The 15,673-nt window shown below is 65.9% G+C and overlaps 6 protein-coding genes across 6 annotated transcripts; 3 read left to right on the top strand and 3 right to left on the bottom strand.

Annotated features, from left to right (window-relative positions):
- Positions 1-140: 140 nt before the first annotated feature.
- EMIHUDRAFT_230278 (hypothetical protein) lies at positions 141-638 on the bottom strand (the record flags this gene model as incomplete). The annotated part of the gene is made up of 1 exon (XM_005785259.1): positions 141-638. One exon carries the CDS (start codon positions 636-638, stop codon positions 141-143), a length of 498 nt encoding a protein of 165 aa, XP_005785316.1.
- Positions 639-891: 253 nt separating this feature from the next.
- Positions 892-2,513, top strand: EMIHUDRAFT_112073 (hypothetical protein; the record flags this gene model as incomplete). The annotated part of the gene is made up of 3 exons (XM_005785258.1): positions 892-1,197; positions 1,299-1,780; positions 2,108-2,513. 3 exons carry the CDS (start codon positions 892-894, stop codon positions 2,511-2,513), a joined length of 1,194 nt encoding a protein of 397 aa, XP_005785315.1.
- Positions 2,514-4,571: 2,058 nt separating this feature from the next.
- EMIHUDRAFT_230276 (hypothetical protein) lies at positions 4,572-6,669 on the top strand (the record flags this gene model as incomplete). The annotated part of the gene is made up of 6 exons (XM_005785257.1): positions 4,572-5,126; positions 5,248-5,326; positions 5,635-5,660; positions 5,769-5,822; positions 5,925-6,475; positions 6,549-6,669. 6 exons carry the CDS (start codon positions 4,572-4,574, stop codon positions 6,667-6,669), a joined length of 1,386 nt encoding a protein of 461 aa, XP_005785314.1.
- Positions 6,670-6,997: 328 nt separating this feature from the next.
- On the bottom strand, positions 6,998-7,916 carry EMIHUDRAFT_455939 (hypothetical protein; the record flags this gene model as incomplete). Its single annotated transcript, XM_005785256.1, has 4 exons — positions 7,678-7,916; positions 7,378-7,611; positions 7,179-7,302; positions 6,998-7,110 (listed from the first exon to the last, which is right to left on the bottom strand). The coding sequence occupies exons 1-4, from the start codon at positions 7,849-7,851 to the stop codon at positions 6,998-7,000; spliced, it is 645 nt and encodes a 214-aa protein (XP_005785313.1). The 5' UTR covers positions 7,852-7,916.
- A 1,314-nt stretch (positions 7,917-9,230) lies between these two features.
- EMIHUDRAFT_112070 (hypothetical protein) lies at positions 9,231-12,964 on the bottom strand (the record flags this gene model as incomplete). The annotated part of the gene is made up of 3 exons (XM_005785255.1): positions 9,231-10,408; positions 11,908-12,118; positions 12,437-12,964. The coding sequence occupies 3 exons, from the start codon at positions 12,962-12,964 to the stop codon at positions 9,231-9,233; spliced, it is 1,917 nt and encodes a 638-aa protein (XP_005785312.1).
- A 146-nt stretch (positions 12,965-13,110) lies between these two features.
- EMIHUDRAFT_441734 (hypothetical protein) lies at positions 13,111-15,247 on the top strand. Its single transcript, XM_005785254.1, has one exon. It carries the CDS (start codon positions 13,155-13,157, stop codon positions 15,114-15,116), a length of 1,962 nt encoding a protein of 653 aa, XP_005785311.1. The 5' UTR covers positions 13,111-13,154; the 3' UTR covers positions 15,117-15,247.
- The last annotated feature ends 426 nt before the right edge of the window (positions 15,248-15,673 follow it).

The raw sequence follows: 15,673 nt of genomic DNA, 5'->3' as shown, positions 1-15,673 counted from the left end.
CGTCGTTGGCAAAGGAAAGGTAGTTTACACACTCAGAGAGGACGCTCACGTCCGGCTTGACGCGCGTGCCACACGCCGCGACCGCCGATCGGACATTTCCCATCTCTGCGACGGCGATCGCGATGCACGCCTCGTTTGTGTTATCCCGACGGCTCTGTGGCACCCTGCACGGACCCTTCCCGCTTGGCTCCCTCTCTGCTGACAGCCCTCTGGTTCTGATCCGAGATCAGCGCGTTCCACATCACCGCGCAGAGGCTGGCCCAGGCCATCCTGTGCCGCACGGGGATCTTGCCCGAGAAGGTGACGGAATGACAACAGCACCAAAACGGGAAGCAGATCGCGTAGGTGGGCCAAAAGGCGTCGCGCGTCCGTGCTGCGGCCGCCTCCGCCGTCCCACCCTCGAGGTAGCTCTGCGAGAGGAAGAAGGCGATCAACGAAGGCGGCGCGAGGAGGAGCTGGTCGGCTAGCACCCTCGCCACGACGCCGGGACCGTACCGAAGACCGGCGAAGCGGGCGTCGAAGAAGCGCCAGCAGGCGTCGACCACTGGCGCGTGCACCAGTCGGTAGGACATGAGCCGAGCGGTGCGGCCGGTGTCCACGTCCGATGCCGCCGACAGGTGTCCCTCGCGCCACTGCATGAGCACGTCGCCGCATGCGCCAATGCCGGCGGCAGTGACGGCGGTGCGAGCGTGTTGCATGTACATGGCTACGCGGTCGTCGAGAAGGAGCCTGTCGTACGCGTGGCCGAGGGTCAAACTGGGCTTCTCGACCCTCGGGCCCAGCACCCGGGGAGGGGCGGGCCGCGGGAATTTCTTTTTCGCCAAACCCGGAAGTACACAGAGAGACCAAACAAAAGAATTCCGAAGTTCATTCGACTCATCGGCGCCGTCGATGGGCCTACCCGACGGCCCGCTCCTCGACGCCGTTCGCGCGGCCGCCGCGCGCGCCCACGCCGCGCAAAACGATGTCTCGCGCCTGCAGGAGGTCGCCGACGGCAAACTGGCACGGCTGCAGGCGACGCACGATGCGGAGCGGGCGCTGCGCCGGCGGGCAGAGGCTGAGGTGGCGGTCCTCGGCCGCTGCTTGCGCGACGCAGAGGCGTTTCACGCGCTGCGCGAGGTGCAGGCGGACGTGCGCGCCGCCAAGCAGGCGCAGCAAGCGCAGGCGCTGCGTGCCGTGCTGGAGCACCAGTCGAGGGTTGCCAAGGAGCAGCGGCAAGAGCAGGCCCACGCCAGCCGCTTCTGGCCGACGCCGCCCGCCGACGGCCCTCTCACACGCTCGCCGCTCGCTCGTCGCAGGCCGGGGCGCACGCGCGCGTCGCGAAGCTCGAGTATGAGCGCGAGCAGCTGCTGCTGCGGCTTGCTCGGCTGGAGGAGCAGCGCTCGGCCCTCCGCTCGCAGCAGCAGCAGCAGCAGCAGTTGCTGCAGCTGCAGCGGGAGCAGCTGCAGCGGGAGCAGCTGCAGCGGGAGCAGCTGCAGCAGCAGGCGGTTCGGCCCAGGCTCGAGCACGAGCACGTGCCGCGTGCGCCTGCCGAGGCAGTCGCCAAGGAGGAGCGCCTGGAGGCGGATGGCTGCGACGGGACCGACTCGGCGCTGGCAAATGTGGCTGAGCTGAAGGTGGCTGAGCTTGAGGCGGCGCTCGCCCTCGCCCGAGGCGAGGCCGCCCTCCTCGCGCAGCGGTGCGGCGCGCAGCAAGCGTTGCCCTCCGGGTCCGCGGCATCTACCGGCGAGGCTTCCGAGGCCGAGCCGGCCGAGGCGGCTGAGGCGGCCCCAGCTCCGCGGTGCCGCGCTCTCGGCAGCCGCCCCGGCACTGCGCAGCAGGCGACGCGGCGGCCTTCCGCCCACAGCAAGGCCCACAGCAAGGGTGCCGTGTCTGGTGCCGTGCCTGCCCCGCCCGCTCCCCGCGGCGAGGGGAGGAGGGGCAGCCCACAGCAAGGCCCACAGCAAGGCGAGGGGAGGAGGAGCAGCCAGCCCGACCCGCGGCTGCCTTCTGGGAGGCGCCCCTCCGGGCGGCGTAGCGGCAGTAGCGCGGCTCCTGCGCTGGAGGCGTCGGGCCCCGGGGGCGCCCCGCCCACCGCCCTGACCCCCGCGCTGACGGAGGGCGGCAGCTGCGACTCTGCGCGCAGCGAGGTGTCGCTGGAGGTGAAGGGGGAGGTGCAGGGGCTGCGCGAGCAGCTGGAGCGGGTGATGGCGCGCTTTGCGTCGCAGCCCGCCGAGAGGGAATCTGGCCGGGCGGACGGGGCTGACGGGACGGGCGGCGGCGCGATGGGCGAGGCCTTCAGCTGCGTCGAGGGCGAGATTGAGCAGCTCGAGCTCGCGCTTCAGCTCGCGACAAAGTACGCGAGCCTCACGCCGGTCCTGCAGGCGCAGTCAGCGCGCCTCTCCTCCTCCCGCCTCTCCTCGAGCAACTCCACGCCGCGGGGCCGCACCACGCCAGGCAGCTCCGAGGGCAGCCTCGCCGGCACAAGCCTCGCCAGCCGCTCGTCTGCAGTCCCACCCATGGCGATGCGCTGACAGGCCACAGTCCATATGGCGAGGACACGCTCTCAGCCGTTCGTGTGGCGCTCTGCGTCCGGTGAGGATTCGACGTGATCCTGGTCTAGATCCTGGTCCCAGGACGGTCGCTCTGAAGGTGCCAAGACGGACGAGCAGCGGCCAGCTCGCGTCTCGGCGATAGCCGACACATCCTACACACATCCACGACGCACGTGTGAGAGGAGAGCGAAATACGAACACATTACATAACGACTACATACAACGAGAAAAAAAGCAGGAACATACACGACAGTCTCATGCATACGCCCCTGGCCCTGACGCCTGACCGGGGCTCTCCGCTCGCGTGGCCGTGGGGCGTGCGTCGCGCGGGTCGCGGGAGCCCTCAGTCCCCACCGGGGCCCGCGCAAGGCGCGGCCAGCCCAGGCAATCTCTGGGTATCGATTAGCGCCAGCACCGAGGATGTCATCTCCATTGCGTGCGAGCGGTGTCACCCGCCCGACGCTGCGCGAGACGAGACGTTGAGACGAGAGATGGGTACACGGGTGGAACAAGAGAAGCAAGCGTCAAGACGGCGCGTCTGGCAGAGCAGAGAGGTTGTCGCTGCCGCTATCCGCCGACAACGTGGGGAGGGGCGTCGCCTCCGCCCATGAGCCGGGAGCCGGCTTCGCCAACGACGTTCCCCTCCCCTCCGCCAGAGGGCCACTGTGGTGCACGGCCACCGCTGGCACTTCCGGCTCGCCCTCTCCTGCTGAAGCTGCAGACCTCGGGAGGGCGGCGGCGGCCCGGTGCAGAGTCGGAGGCGCGCTCCCGATGACAAATATTCGCCTCACAGTCAAACACGGCTGCTCACACGCCCAGCCGTGCTCTGGTGCGTCGCTTGGGACGCCTCTGCCGCCGAGATGTCGAGGCCGGGGCGCACTCTTCGACTTGGGCTATTATCTGGCCTCGGGAGGGCGGCGGCGGCGGTGTAGGGGCGGCGGCGAGCTCCCGGTGGCAAATACTCGCCTCACAGTCCAAGATGGCGGCTCGCGCCCCCGGCCGTGCTCTGGCGTGCCTCTCTAGTCCCGCCTGCCACCCAGATACCGAGGGCGGCGCGCACTCTTCGACTTGGGCTATTATCTGGCCTCGGGAGGGCGGCGGCGGCGGTGTAGGGGCGGCGGCGAGCTCCCGGTGGCAAATACTCGCCTCACAGTCCAAGATGGCGGCTCGCGCCCCCGGCCGTGCTCTGGCGTGCCTCTCTAGTCCCGCCTGCCACCCAGATACCGAGGGCGGCGCGCACTCTGGGCTATTATCTGGCCTCGGGAGGGCGGCGGCGGCGGTGTAGGGGCGGCGGCGAGCTCCCGGTGGCAAATGCTCGCCTCGCAGTCCAAGATGGCGGCTCACACGCCCAACCATGCTCTGGTGCGTCGATTGGGTCGCGTCTGCTGCCCGTGTCTCTGTCTTATCGGCACGACGACAACAAGCTACCCCTAACCCTAACCCTAACCCTAACCGGAAGAACTCGGAGCATGGTCACCGAGAGCTCGCGTCAACGGACCGCTGGTTCCTCCATTCCGACCCGAAGCGGCCCGTTCTTAGGAGCTGCACAACGGCTTGAACTCTCTGTACCCTAACCCTAACCCTAACCCTAACGCTAACGCTAACCCTAACCCTCGGCTGTGGGTCAGGCTGTGCTGTATAAGGCGCGCGAGGCTGGGTGCTTTGCTACCTTGCTGGTGTCTCCCGTGGCCGGGACGGTTGGTTGGGTGGTGGGGGTGGGTCGGTCGGTGGGGGTGGGTTTCCTCGCCTCATCAGCCGGGCCGTGAGGTGGGTGGGGCTGGGGGTGGGTGGGAGGTTCCAAGCCTCAGCCGGGCCGTGAGTGGGTGGGGTGGGTGGGTGGTTCCAAGCCTCAGCCGGGCCGTGAGGTGGGTGGGTGGGTGGGTGGGTGGCTCAAGAAGCTCGTGCACGTGAACGGCGGGGTAGAGGCACGTGGTGTGAGAAAAAACAAACGCCGGGGCGTCTCTGCCGGGAACCTCTGAGAGCGACCCCTCTAGCTAGCGCCTCGCCTCCGGGCCCTGCCTCGACCCTCGACCAGGGATGTGTCGTCCTCGCGCGCCCCTGCTCGACGAGCCCCAGTTACAGACGCGCCACCCCAGCCGCTTCTACTGCTTCGGCCGCTCCATCAACCGCAACGTGGCTTGGACATGGGCAGCGGTCCTTGCACAGGGCCTGGCCGACTCCATCTGGGCCGGCACGGTGCTTGTCAAGTTCCTGAACGAACTGCTGGGCAACAACGCCTACGTCGGCTACATCGAAGCGGCCTCGGGCGCCGCCAATCTCATCGTCGCGCTGCCGGTTGGGGCATGCGCTGACCGTCTCGGCAAGGGCCGCGTCGCACGGTGGGGTGGTGCACTCATTCCCTTCGGAGTCGCGCTCACTGCGTACGCCGCCTCGTACGGCACCTCTCACCCGCCGACCGACAGCGGCGGTCGGCTCTCTTTGCTCCTGCTCTTCGTCGCTGTGCAGTGCTTGTGGGGAGTCGTGAGTGCGGTCGGAAACGGGCCGGCGCAGGCGCTGTATGCTGACTCGGTGGCGACGGGAGAGCGGTCGCACGCGTACACAGCGCTCTTTGTCATCTACCTGCTCGCGTCGGTGGTTGGCCCCGCCCTCACCATCGTCCTCTTCGAGTCGCACGGGGAGGCGACCTCGTACTTTCCCCTCCTCGGAACCTCCTCGGAACCTTCCAAGAACCTTCCCAGAACCTGCTCTGCAGGCGGGCCGCACCTGGTCCCTCACGCCGCTGCGCAACGTCATCTTCGCCGGCCTCGGCTTCGAGCTCGTCGCGATGGGAGGTGCCAAATGCTCATCCGAACCCTTCCTCCCCCCGACCCCCACCCCAACCCCAACCCCAACCTCCCGCCCCCAGGCTACCTCATGCTGCGCGACAAGCACGCCGTCGGGGACGAGGAACCCCCGACCGACGGCACGAGGCCGGCCTCTGACGCCGAGGCGGGAGGGGGCGGTGGCAGCGGCGGCGGCAGCGGTGAGGGCGGCGGCGGCGGCGGCGGCGAGGGCGAGGGCGGCGGCGAGGGCGGCGGCGAGTGCGAGGGCGGCGACAAGCCTGCGGCCGAGGGCGAGCTCTCTCCGCACGTGTGGGCAGTCCCGTACGTGCTCTTCGCCTCGTCAGTCTGCTTCGCCCTTGGCTCGGGGATGACGGCGCGGAGCCCTCTTGCGCCTCTCCCCGGCCCGAGCCGCGCGCGGCGTCTGCTTCACGTTGGTTGGGCGCGTGAACAGGTCAAGTTCTTCCCTCTCTTCTTCGTCAACGACTGCGGCCTCGCGCCCGCCCAGGTGTGGAGTAGCTGCTCCCCTCCTGCCTAGTCCGTGATTGCCCGCCCAGGCAGCTGCATCCAACACACTAGACCTCCTCGCCCCGGCCGCAAACACGCGCAGGTGCAGCTCATCTACGTGGTTGTCCCGCTCGTGATGGCCGCCATGTCCGGGCTCGGCACGAGAGCGGCGCGCTGCTTCGGCCGCGCGCAGGCGATGCGAGGCCTCCAGTCGGCGGGCATCCCTGCAGCTTTCCCTCTGAAGCCTCGCGGAGCCTCCCGGCAGGTGATGTGCGGCTTCAAGACGGCGGGCATCGCCCTGCTCGTCTGCATGGCGCTGCTCGACTCGTGGGTCAAGCGCTCCGCCGTCGGCAGCAGCGAGCACACCTTCCGCGTCGCCGTCGTCGCGGCGCTCTACGTGGTTCGGACCGGGCTGATGAACTGCACGTACCCGCTCGAAGAGTCGCTGCTGATGGACCACGTGCCGAAGAGCGCTCGCGCGCGCTGGAAGTCGCTCGACTCGATCTCCGTCTTTGGCTGGTGCGGCTCAGCGGCTCTCGGCGGCTACCTCGCCGACCGGTACTCGTACTCGACCACCTTCCTCGTCACCGCCGCCATCCAGCTCGCAGGGACCGCGCTGCAGATCCCGCTCATTTTCATCACGCGCAAAGCCGAGTCGCCCGCGCCGCGCGCCGCGGAGGGAGGCGGCACGACGGCGCCGCTGCACGCAGCCCCGGCTGGGCCCGAGGCTGCGGGAGGCGGCGGCGCGGGCAGCGCCGGCCAATGAGGCCCCACTCAACTCACGAGAGCGCATGGGCGCCTCGCGGTGGGGATACATTCAGATGGTACACTGTCTCAGAGGCGGATGATGAGGTGCGCTCGAGAGGGTAGCGGTAGGTCTCGCGGTGTATCGTCCTCGAGCTTATTAGGTAGCGTTGGCTGAAATACACTAACCCAGCATCGCGAGATTTATTTTAAATAGTTATTCGATACATCCGCTGTTGCACAATTCTTCTCTCGACTCTCCCAGCCTCGCGGGGTCGCTCCCTCGCTGTCGCGCTTCGCGTTACGCGCGCGGCGCCGGCGGCGACAGGGGACAGAATTGGGGGTGGGTGGCGCCGGCGGTAACCTCGTCCTCGAGACTCGATGGATCGCGCGACTTGGCCCCAACAGAAGGCAGGTCTGCACATCACGCCCTCACTGCCGCACGTACCTCCCCTGGACCGAACCGGGCGGCGCCGAGTGCACCTGGTGATACCAGTAGATGTCCGCAGGCTTGCGTGGCCGTGGCGGCGAGACCGCACGCGAAACTGCGCGGGGTGCGCGGCGGGGGTCAGAGTGGGAACCAGATGCGCTGCTCCCCACAGCTGCCACTCACCCGACGCTGGCACCGTCAGAGCGAGCGGCACCACCAGCGGCCGCGCCGAGGGCGGAGCGTCCGTCTGGCAGGCGCCGTCCTCGAGGAGCGGGTCGTGCTGCGTGCTATCGTCGACTCCACCCGCCTGCTCCAAGCAAGACCGCAAGCTGAACAGATGTGTGCAATCGAGCCATCCAACTGCCATAACTTGCGAATGCACCTGCACCGCCCGCTCACGCCCGCCCGCTTGTACGCCGCGGTCCGCCACGCTCGGTTTGGGTGGCGGTTGCGGTGGCTTCTCCGCCGCAAGCGCTCGCCGCAGCTCGTCCAGCATGCGCTGCACCCCGCTCAGCATAGTCTCGCACGTCGTTTCGGCCGCCTCTCGCTGCCCGGCACTGAGGCGCCTCTCGGATTCCTCCTGCGAGAGGACGAGCGCCGCCCGGCAGCTCTTCACCTAGAGCATAGGAGGGTGGATCAAGGCTTGCAAGACTCGTGACGCATGCCCGGGACCGCTCGGCGCCTCTCCGCTCAGCCCGTCGACCCGCGATCCGATTCCGTCCACCCGATCGCCCAGTTCGCGAATTGCACGGCGGAGGGCATCGTTGTTGCCAGCCGCCACCTCTGCCGCTGCAGCCATGGCGTTTGCCACCGCTCGCGTGAGGGCCTCACTATCGGGCTGCGGGTAGGGCGGCATCACGATTGTCGTTGGCTGCGGTGGTGGCGGAGGAGGCGGAGGAGGTGGAAGCTCCTCGATCCTCAGAGGTGCGCCGTCGAGCTCAGCCACCAGCTCCGAGAGTGGCAGCAAAAACTCGAGCTCGGCACCGCGTCGGGCATTTCATCTGTGGTGCGGAGAGGGTTGTTGGCATCTTGTGAGAGGGAAGCACCACTGTGGCCGCTCTGCGTTGGTGGGCGGGGGCACCCATCTCTCGCACGCCAAGGAGCCACTCGGCAGCAGTGAGGTTGCCTGCGGAGTTCATCTTGTTAAGGTAGTTGAAGGTTGCCTGCGCGTGAGCTGTGAGTGTTAAAAAGGGGGAGCGCTGTGTAGTGGACTGCGCGATGGCTCACGTTGAAATCGGAGAACTTGTCTTTCGGCGCGAATGCCCCGATCTGCTTCTTGATGGCAGCAAGCGTGGCCGTGCCGGTCGAGCCAGTGATAGCATCGAAGGCCCGCTTCGCAAGCTCGTCCCGCTGCTGCCGCTTGAACGCCGCCTCCTCCTTGCGCCGCGCATCGGTCATGGGCTCGTCATCATCGCCCATCCCAGACGCCCCAGCCGCTGCTGCTCCGGCGGCTGTTGTGGCGGCCCCGGCCGCCAGTCCCGACCCTCCCATCCCGCTCGTCCCACCCGCCCCGCTCACCCCGTCCACCCCGCTCGTCCCGCCTGCCTGTGCCTGTGCTGCTCCGGCGGCTGTTGTGGCGGCCCCGGCCGCCAGTCCCGACCCTCCCAGCCCGCTCGTCCCACCCGCCCCGCTCACCCCGTCCACCCCGCTCGTCCCGCCTGCCTGTGCCTGTGCCTGTGTCTTTTCGTGCCTTCGGGCTTGCCGCGCTCGCTCCAACTTTGTGCCAGGGTCCGATCCTAGATCGCTTTCGGTGCACACGCCTGGAGTCTCTCCACTCGTCCCTGACGCCTCATCCGCAGCCATGTGCGTCGCGATCCAGGTTGCTAGAGTTGAGGAGCCTTGGCCGTACCCTCCGGGCAGCTCTCGGAGATCCTTTAGCTGCTTTTCTGGCGGCGGGCCCCAATGGGCGGGGAATCGCGAATCCGCTGTGTCCGTTACTGGTTTGCTGCAGCAGCACCCACCCATGATGACCGAACACGAGGATGGCTTGCCTGCCGAGGAGCGGTAGGGAGTGCAGGAGACGCACCAGAACCAGTGCCAGTCACCTTAGGCTTTGCACCCAGGCACCAGGCACAGAGCGTCCAAAGCTCAAACTTGCGCGCGAGAACATATTCTTATTACGTCAGTAAAATCGTCTTCGAACAACGGTCAACGCGTCGTTTTGGGCAACTAGGATTCCTAAATGGCACAACACACGTTGTTGACAGGATTTGACAGAAAATGAACTTCGGAAAACTACCCACCGCTGCCGCCATTGTGATCCTCCTCACGCGAGTGTGCGCGGGGGGCTGCTTTCGTGTGGTGTGGTTCGCCTTCGTCTCCGGCACTGCCACTCAGCTGGAGGTCGAGGAGGGCGGTGATGTGCGCGTGCGCGAGCACGCCTGCCGCCCGCCTCGCCGCGCTGCCGGTCGATGTGGGTGCCGGCGTCACAAACACGCGCGTGGCGCCCTCGCCGCCGCGCGCCGCCTGCACACGAACCATCGCTAGCGCGCCGTCGTCTAGCCGCGCCTGCCACGCGTCCACCGCTCGCACCGCGTCTGGGAAGAGGAGAGGCGCGCACACGCTCCGGTGTAGGGTCGGCCTCCTCCGGAACCACGCCTCGCCGTCCTCGCCGTCCTTCAGCTCCGCCGCCAGGTCCGCCTCACGGAAGGCGACCGCCGACCAACGCAGCGGCCGGCCAGCCGACGCAGCCTCCGACGCTCTGCTGCCGACGGCCTCGGACGCTGTGCGAGCGAGGTCCAGCCGCTGTGTGGGCAAGACGGCCGCGTGTACGCCTGCCGAGGCGAGGAGCGCTGCCGCCGCCGCCTTCTCGGCCGCCTTCTTGCTGCCTCCCTCCGCAGTGAGGCGCCTCTCGCCCAGGCTGGCCGCCGCCCGGAAGAGCGGCGAGTGGGACGCGCCCCCGACCTGCTCGGCCGGGCCCACGCTGCCGCCGAGCTCGAGCAGCCTCCCCTTTGGGTTCGCCTCCCTCCTCGCGCGTGCCTCGCCGCCTTCGCCCTCGCTGGCGTCGGCGTCGGTGTCGGTGGCGGTGGCGAGGAGGTAGCGAGCGAGCTCCTCGATGGCATCGGCGCCGCCCGAGTGGTGCACCCGCTCCACGCAAGCCTCGAGCAGCGTACCGCAGTCGTGCACCTGCGCCGCTCGCTCCTCGGCTGGCGGCAGCAGCGTGAGCAGCGTCAGTGGCAGCAGCTGGTCTAGGTGCGCCGCCATGTGCTCGTTGCTCACGGCGGCGCAGAAGCGCCGCGTGAGCTCGTCCTGCCCACCAACGCACTGCGCCTGCAGCTCTCGCGCGACCGCCGCACCGAGGACTTTGTCGCCGTGCCACGCGGCAGTGGTCACGTGGCGCTCACCTCCAAACCCCATCGGCAGCACGAGCCACCCATTCACTTCGGAGACGGCGCTGTGCCAGCGGGCAAGGCCTGGCGAGGTACTTCCAGCCTGCTGTGGGAACAGCTGACGCAGTCTCGGGTTGACTCGGCCAGATAAAAAACCCCGAGAGGCGTGGGAGTACCTGGCCCGGGCAGGCACAGAACGCAAAGCATTCGTCTTCGCGGCGCCACCTCTTTTGGTATCCTGCTGCATGAATGGTTGGGCAGGTGTGAACAACACCTCCTGTCCACGGCGCCGAGGCGCCTGTTGATGGGTCCAGGTGATAGCCCTGGGTGGGCAATCCATACGCCTAGTTGGACCTCAGATCGCCCGACCGCGTCCCGGTGCTCTGCCGTCGGATTTGTGACGCCGCCGCACCGCGCCGCGGCCGGGGGCCCTTCGGAGGCCGAGGATGGCCGTGGCGGACCGGGACGAGCTCTGGGAGGTAAAGTGTCAGTGTATATATTGTAGAGACCAACCATGTTCACAATATCTCTCAATCTAGCTAAGCCAGGGGAGGCGATGCCGGGGCCGTACAGCAGCTTGATGGTCGGCTTCGCGTGCGTCCCGGAGCGGTCCCGGACGGGCGGTCCGTGGGAGGAAAACGAGGATCAGCGCCGACGGCGCTCTGATTCGACTTTTAACTTCAAACAAACGGCGCGTGCCACTGTCAGGAGATCCGTCCTCACAACCTGCCCAACCATTCCTCCAGCAGAGTAACACAAAAGAGGATTTAGCGCGGGGTTGGAGGTAATGACTGCACTCCAAGTGTTCCAAGTTGGTATTCAATTGGAAGGTCTACGCGTACGCTACGCGTACCTACGCTCTCGGTGACTCTAACAAAAACAAATACGTTTTTGGTATTGTGGGTGCGCTTCTTAGCTCTCCCCGGGCCCTGGATGTGAGGCTGCCGACTGCACTCCAAGTGCTCCAAGTTGGTTTTCAGAGGTTTGACTCTCGTGTGAGTGTGAGTGAGTATCCTTGATACGAAACCACGACGACACTTACACCAGTCGACTCGCATCGGTTGCCTCCATGAACGGCGGAGCTATTATCCCGCGTCCCACACACACCCACACCCACTGGCTCCAACGTGGGACACGCCCATTACAGGGGACACTACCTAGGTCACGCATGGCATCAGAAGGAAAAAGAAAAGAAAAAAGCACACACGTACATTTGACTCTCGTCTCTGCCGGGGACAAAAAGAGAAACAAAAAGCCGCAAGCAAGAAAACGGAACCCCCGATCCCCCTTCTGCCCCCCCCCCCCGTTTGTGTACGTCCACGTGGTCCTCCCAGGCACGTCGCTGTAGAAACCAAACCGCCTCCAACGCATGCTTGTTTCAAACATTGATCCTATTCCTCCAAGTACCGAGTCATACCCTTCGAATGTGACTTCGTCGGCAGACCCGTAGCATCTGCACAACTTTTGCAAGCCAAACCATTCCGCCACGAAAAGATTGTCGCCGAGGCACGCTTCCTTGCATTCGGAAAAGGAAGCGAGTGACCCGTGTTTCGCGGCAACTACACCCGATAAAACGCGCACACCTTGGGCCATGTTCGCATCGGCATCAAACTCAACCTCTGGGCCCCAAGAGAAGCTGCCAGTCGCCGTGCTGGTTCCTTCCAGCATAATCGTCTTGGAGTCACCGTCGTTTCGATATGCATACTGGATGTTCCCGTCGCTGGCATCATACCAGCGGCACTTGTCCTTGTTCGAGCGATACCAGCAGCACCCACCGGCGCCGGTGTCCCATGCCTGGCATTTCGCAAGACACTGGGCCTTTGTTTGGTCGCCCTTGGATGCGGTGGCTGCAGCGTTGTTCCACGCTGGATAACATTCGCGCTTCGTCGTCCAGTCGGAAAACAAAGCATCTGGATACGAGCGCGTTGTCGGGCACGCAGCGCATCCAGGAGCTCAACCGTGCTGCCCCGCTTGACCTGAGACACGATGCGGAGGTTGCGCCGCACCCTCTCGCCCCCGTCCATGTAGGAGACGGAGAGCTTGTTGACGCGCCAGCTCCATTTCCATCGCCGCCAAAGCGTAGAGTGGGATCGTCGCCGTCGCCGCGCCCACGTTCAGCACGGAGCCGTCACGGTCGGTGAGCACCGCCTTGTCAGCGTGTGTTTCCTTTACGAGCTCGGACGCGGCCCAGCTGACCGCAAACATGGAGAGGGTTAGCAGCACGATGACGCCCGCCGCACATAGCAGCCACCTCCGGAGCCGATCGCGCTGCTCCTTGAGGTCGCGCTTCTCCTTCTCCGACCTGTCGATGTCCACCACCATATCCACCACCTCTCCGGAATCGAACTGGCCGTCGCCGTTCCTGTCGTAGGCTTTGATCCGAGACTTCATCGAGTCGCTGCGGGTCATGGAGCTAACAGTGGTGACCGACATGGGCCCGTCAACCGCCGATGGGCCGCCGGCCTCGTCTGGCTCCGGCGGCGACGGTGGTGCCGAGACGGGCGATGAGACTGCATCAATGAAGATGCCATGTTGACGTATCGACTTGCGGCGCAGCAACACCGCTGCGAGACTGATGAGGCCAACCAGGGCGAAGACGGGCGCGAGCTGCGCGGTCGTGGCGGGCGGTTCTGTCGGCATATACACGCTGTGGGGGTCTCGCGTGTCGGCATTCCTGTCCCACCGGCAAAATAAGTTTTTCTCTCAAATAACCCAAATCCTCTCTTCCCGAAAAAAATAAAACTCCAGACCGCAACTGGATCCTTCCAGACTTGCACTCGTGGCCCCGCCAACGCCCCGCTCGCGCATTTCGACCTCCGCACGTTCTACAATGGGCAAGGACAGCAAGGTTGAGGGACCCGCCATCGGCATTGATCTTGGCACCACCTACTCGTGCGTCGGCATCTGGCAGAACGACCGCGTCGAGATCATCGCGAACGACCAGGGCAACCGGACCACGCCCTCGTTCGTCGCCTTCACCGACTCGGAGCGCATGATCGGCGACGCGGCCAAGAACCAGGCGGCGATGAACCCGCGCAACACCGTCTTCGACGCCAAGCGCCTGATCGGCCGCCGCTTTTCCGACTCCGCCACCCAGTCCGACCTCAAGCACTTCCCCTTCAAGGTGATCGCGAAGGACGGCGACCGGCCGTGCATCCAGGTCGACTACAAGGGCGAGATAAAGGACTTCTTTCCGGAGGAGATCTCGTCGATGGTGCTCGTCAAGATGAAGGAGGTGGCCGAGTCCTTCCTCGGCTCCGAAATCAAGAATGCCGTCGTCACCGTCCCCGCCTACTTCAACGACTCGCAGCGCGCCTCCACCAAGGACGCAGGGTCCATCGCGGGCCTCAACGTGCTCCGCATCATCAACGAGCCGACCGCGGCGGCCATCGCGTACGGCCTCGACAAGCAGTCATCGTCGGAGCGCAACGTCCTCATCTTCGACCTCGGCGGCGGCACCTTCGACGTCTCCCTCCTCACCATTGAGGAGGGCATCTTTGAGGTCAAGGCGACCGCGGGCGACACCCACCTGGGCGGCGAGGACTTTGACAACCGCATGGTGAACCACTTCGTCCAGGAGTTCAAGCGCAAGAACAAGAAGGACCTCACCGGCAACCCGCGCTCCATGCGCCGCCTCCGCACCGCCTGCGAGCGCGCCAAGCGCACGCTCTCGTCATCGACGCAGACCTCCATCGAGATCGACTCGCTCTTCGAGGGCATCGACTTCTTCTCGTCCATCACGCGCGCGCGCTTCGAGGAGCTTTGCATGGACCTCTTCCGCTCCACCATGGAGCCCGTCGAAAAGTGCCTCCGCGACTCGAAGATGTCCAAGGGCCAGGTGCACGACGTCGTCCTGGTGGGCGGCTCGACTCGCATCCCCAAGGTCGTCTCGCTCCTCACCGACTTCTTCAACGGCAAGGAGCCGTCCAAGTCGATCAACCCCGACGAGGCGGTCGCGTACGGCGCCGCCGTGCAGGCTGCCATCCTCTCTGGCACTGGCTCGGCAAAGACGGAGGACCTGCTGCTGCTTGACGTGACGCCGCTCTCGCTCGGCCTCGAGACGGCGGGCGAGGTGATGACGGTGCTCATCCCGCGCAACACGACCGTGCCGACGAAGAAGTCGCAGACCTTCTCCACCTACTCGGACAACCAGCCCGCCGTCACCATCCAGGTTTTCGAGGGCGAGCGCTCGCGCACCAAGGACAACAACAAGCTGGGCGAGTTCAACCTGTCGGGCATCCCGCCGATGCCGCGCGGCGTGCCGCAGATCGACGTGACCTTCGACATTGACGCGAACGGCATGCTGAACGTGTCGGCGCTCGAGAAGTCGACCGGCAAGGAGAACAAGATCACCATCACCAACGACAAGTCGCGCCTCTCCAAGGAGGACGTCGAGAAGATGACGGCCGACGCGGAGAAGTACGCAAAGGAGGACGAGGAGTTCAAGGAGAAGGTGGAGGCGAAGAACGGGCTCGAGAACTACTGCTACTCGATGAAGAACACGCTCGAGGACGACAAGGTCAAGGACAAGATCTCGGAGGATGACAAGAAGAAGGGCCTCGACGCCGTCGAGGAGGCGCTCAAGTGGCTCGAGGGCAACCAGCTCGCCGAGAAGGAGGAGTTCTCGCACAAGCAGAAGGAGGTCGAGGGCATCTGCTCGCCCATCATGCAGGCGATGTACTCGCAGGGCGCGGGCGGCGGCATGGGTGGCATGCCCGGCGGCATGCCCGGTGGCATGCCAGGCGGCGCGCCGCCTGGCGCTGGCGGCCCCAACATCGAGGAGGTGGATTAGTTAGAATCAGCAGCAGCTTTGCGCGCAGGCCGGGGCGCTCAAAATTTTGGTAGGCTTGAGGAGAGAGAGGGGTTGAGTGTGCCGACTGTTTAAGCAGCTACGAACTTCGTGAAAAAGTTTGCACACGCGTTAATCGAGTCGAGACGCCCGCGCGCCGCGGGGGGCGCGAATCTGCAATCTCGGAGAAAGCCGTATCGACGTGTGAAGGAAAGGGCGGGGAAAGCGCCGTGCGCTGCTGAAACGTGAAAGCTCTTCTCTGCGTTGTCGTAGAGACTAGAGAGTGGAGTCAGTTACTATACCGACGCGCGTCATCTCGACCGCACGGACATGATCTCACTCGTAAGGGACGTAGCGCACGTACACGCAGTGGCCAATGCCGAGCAGCTCTCGAGGAGCAGCTGTTGAGCTGACCTCGCTCCACACGCCGGTGTGCGAAACACAGCCGACCTCTGCACGGCCCGCCGGTGTGCCCGGTGCAGGGGGGGGGGGGGGGCGATGAAACACCGGCCGGGTGCCAGATCGGCTGGCTGCAGATGGCCACGGCAGAGTGCCCTCAG

The sequence above is a fragment of the Emiliania huxleyi genome, assembly GCF_000372725.1.
Source record: "Emiliania huxleyi CCMP1516 chromosome Unknown EMIHUscaffold_162, whole genome shotgun sequence".
NCBI lineage: Eukaryota > Haptophyta > Isochrysidales > Noelaerhabdaceae > Emiliania > Emiliania huxleyi.
This window is presented reverse-complemented; position numbering and strand designations above follow the sequence as displayed.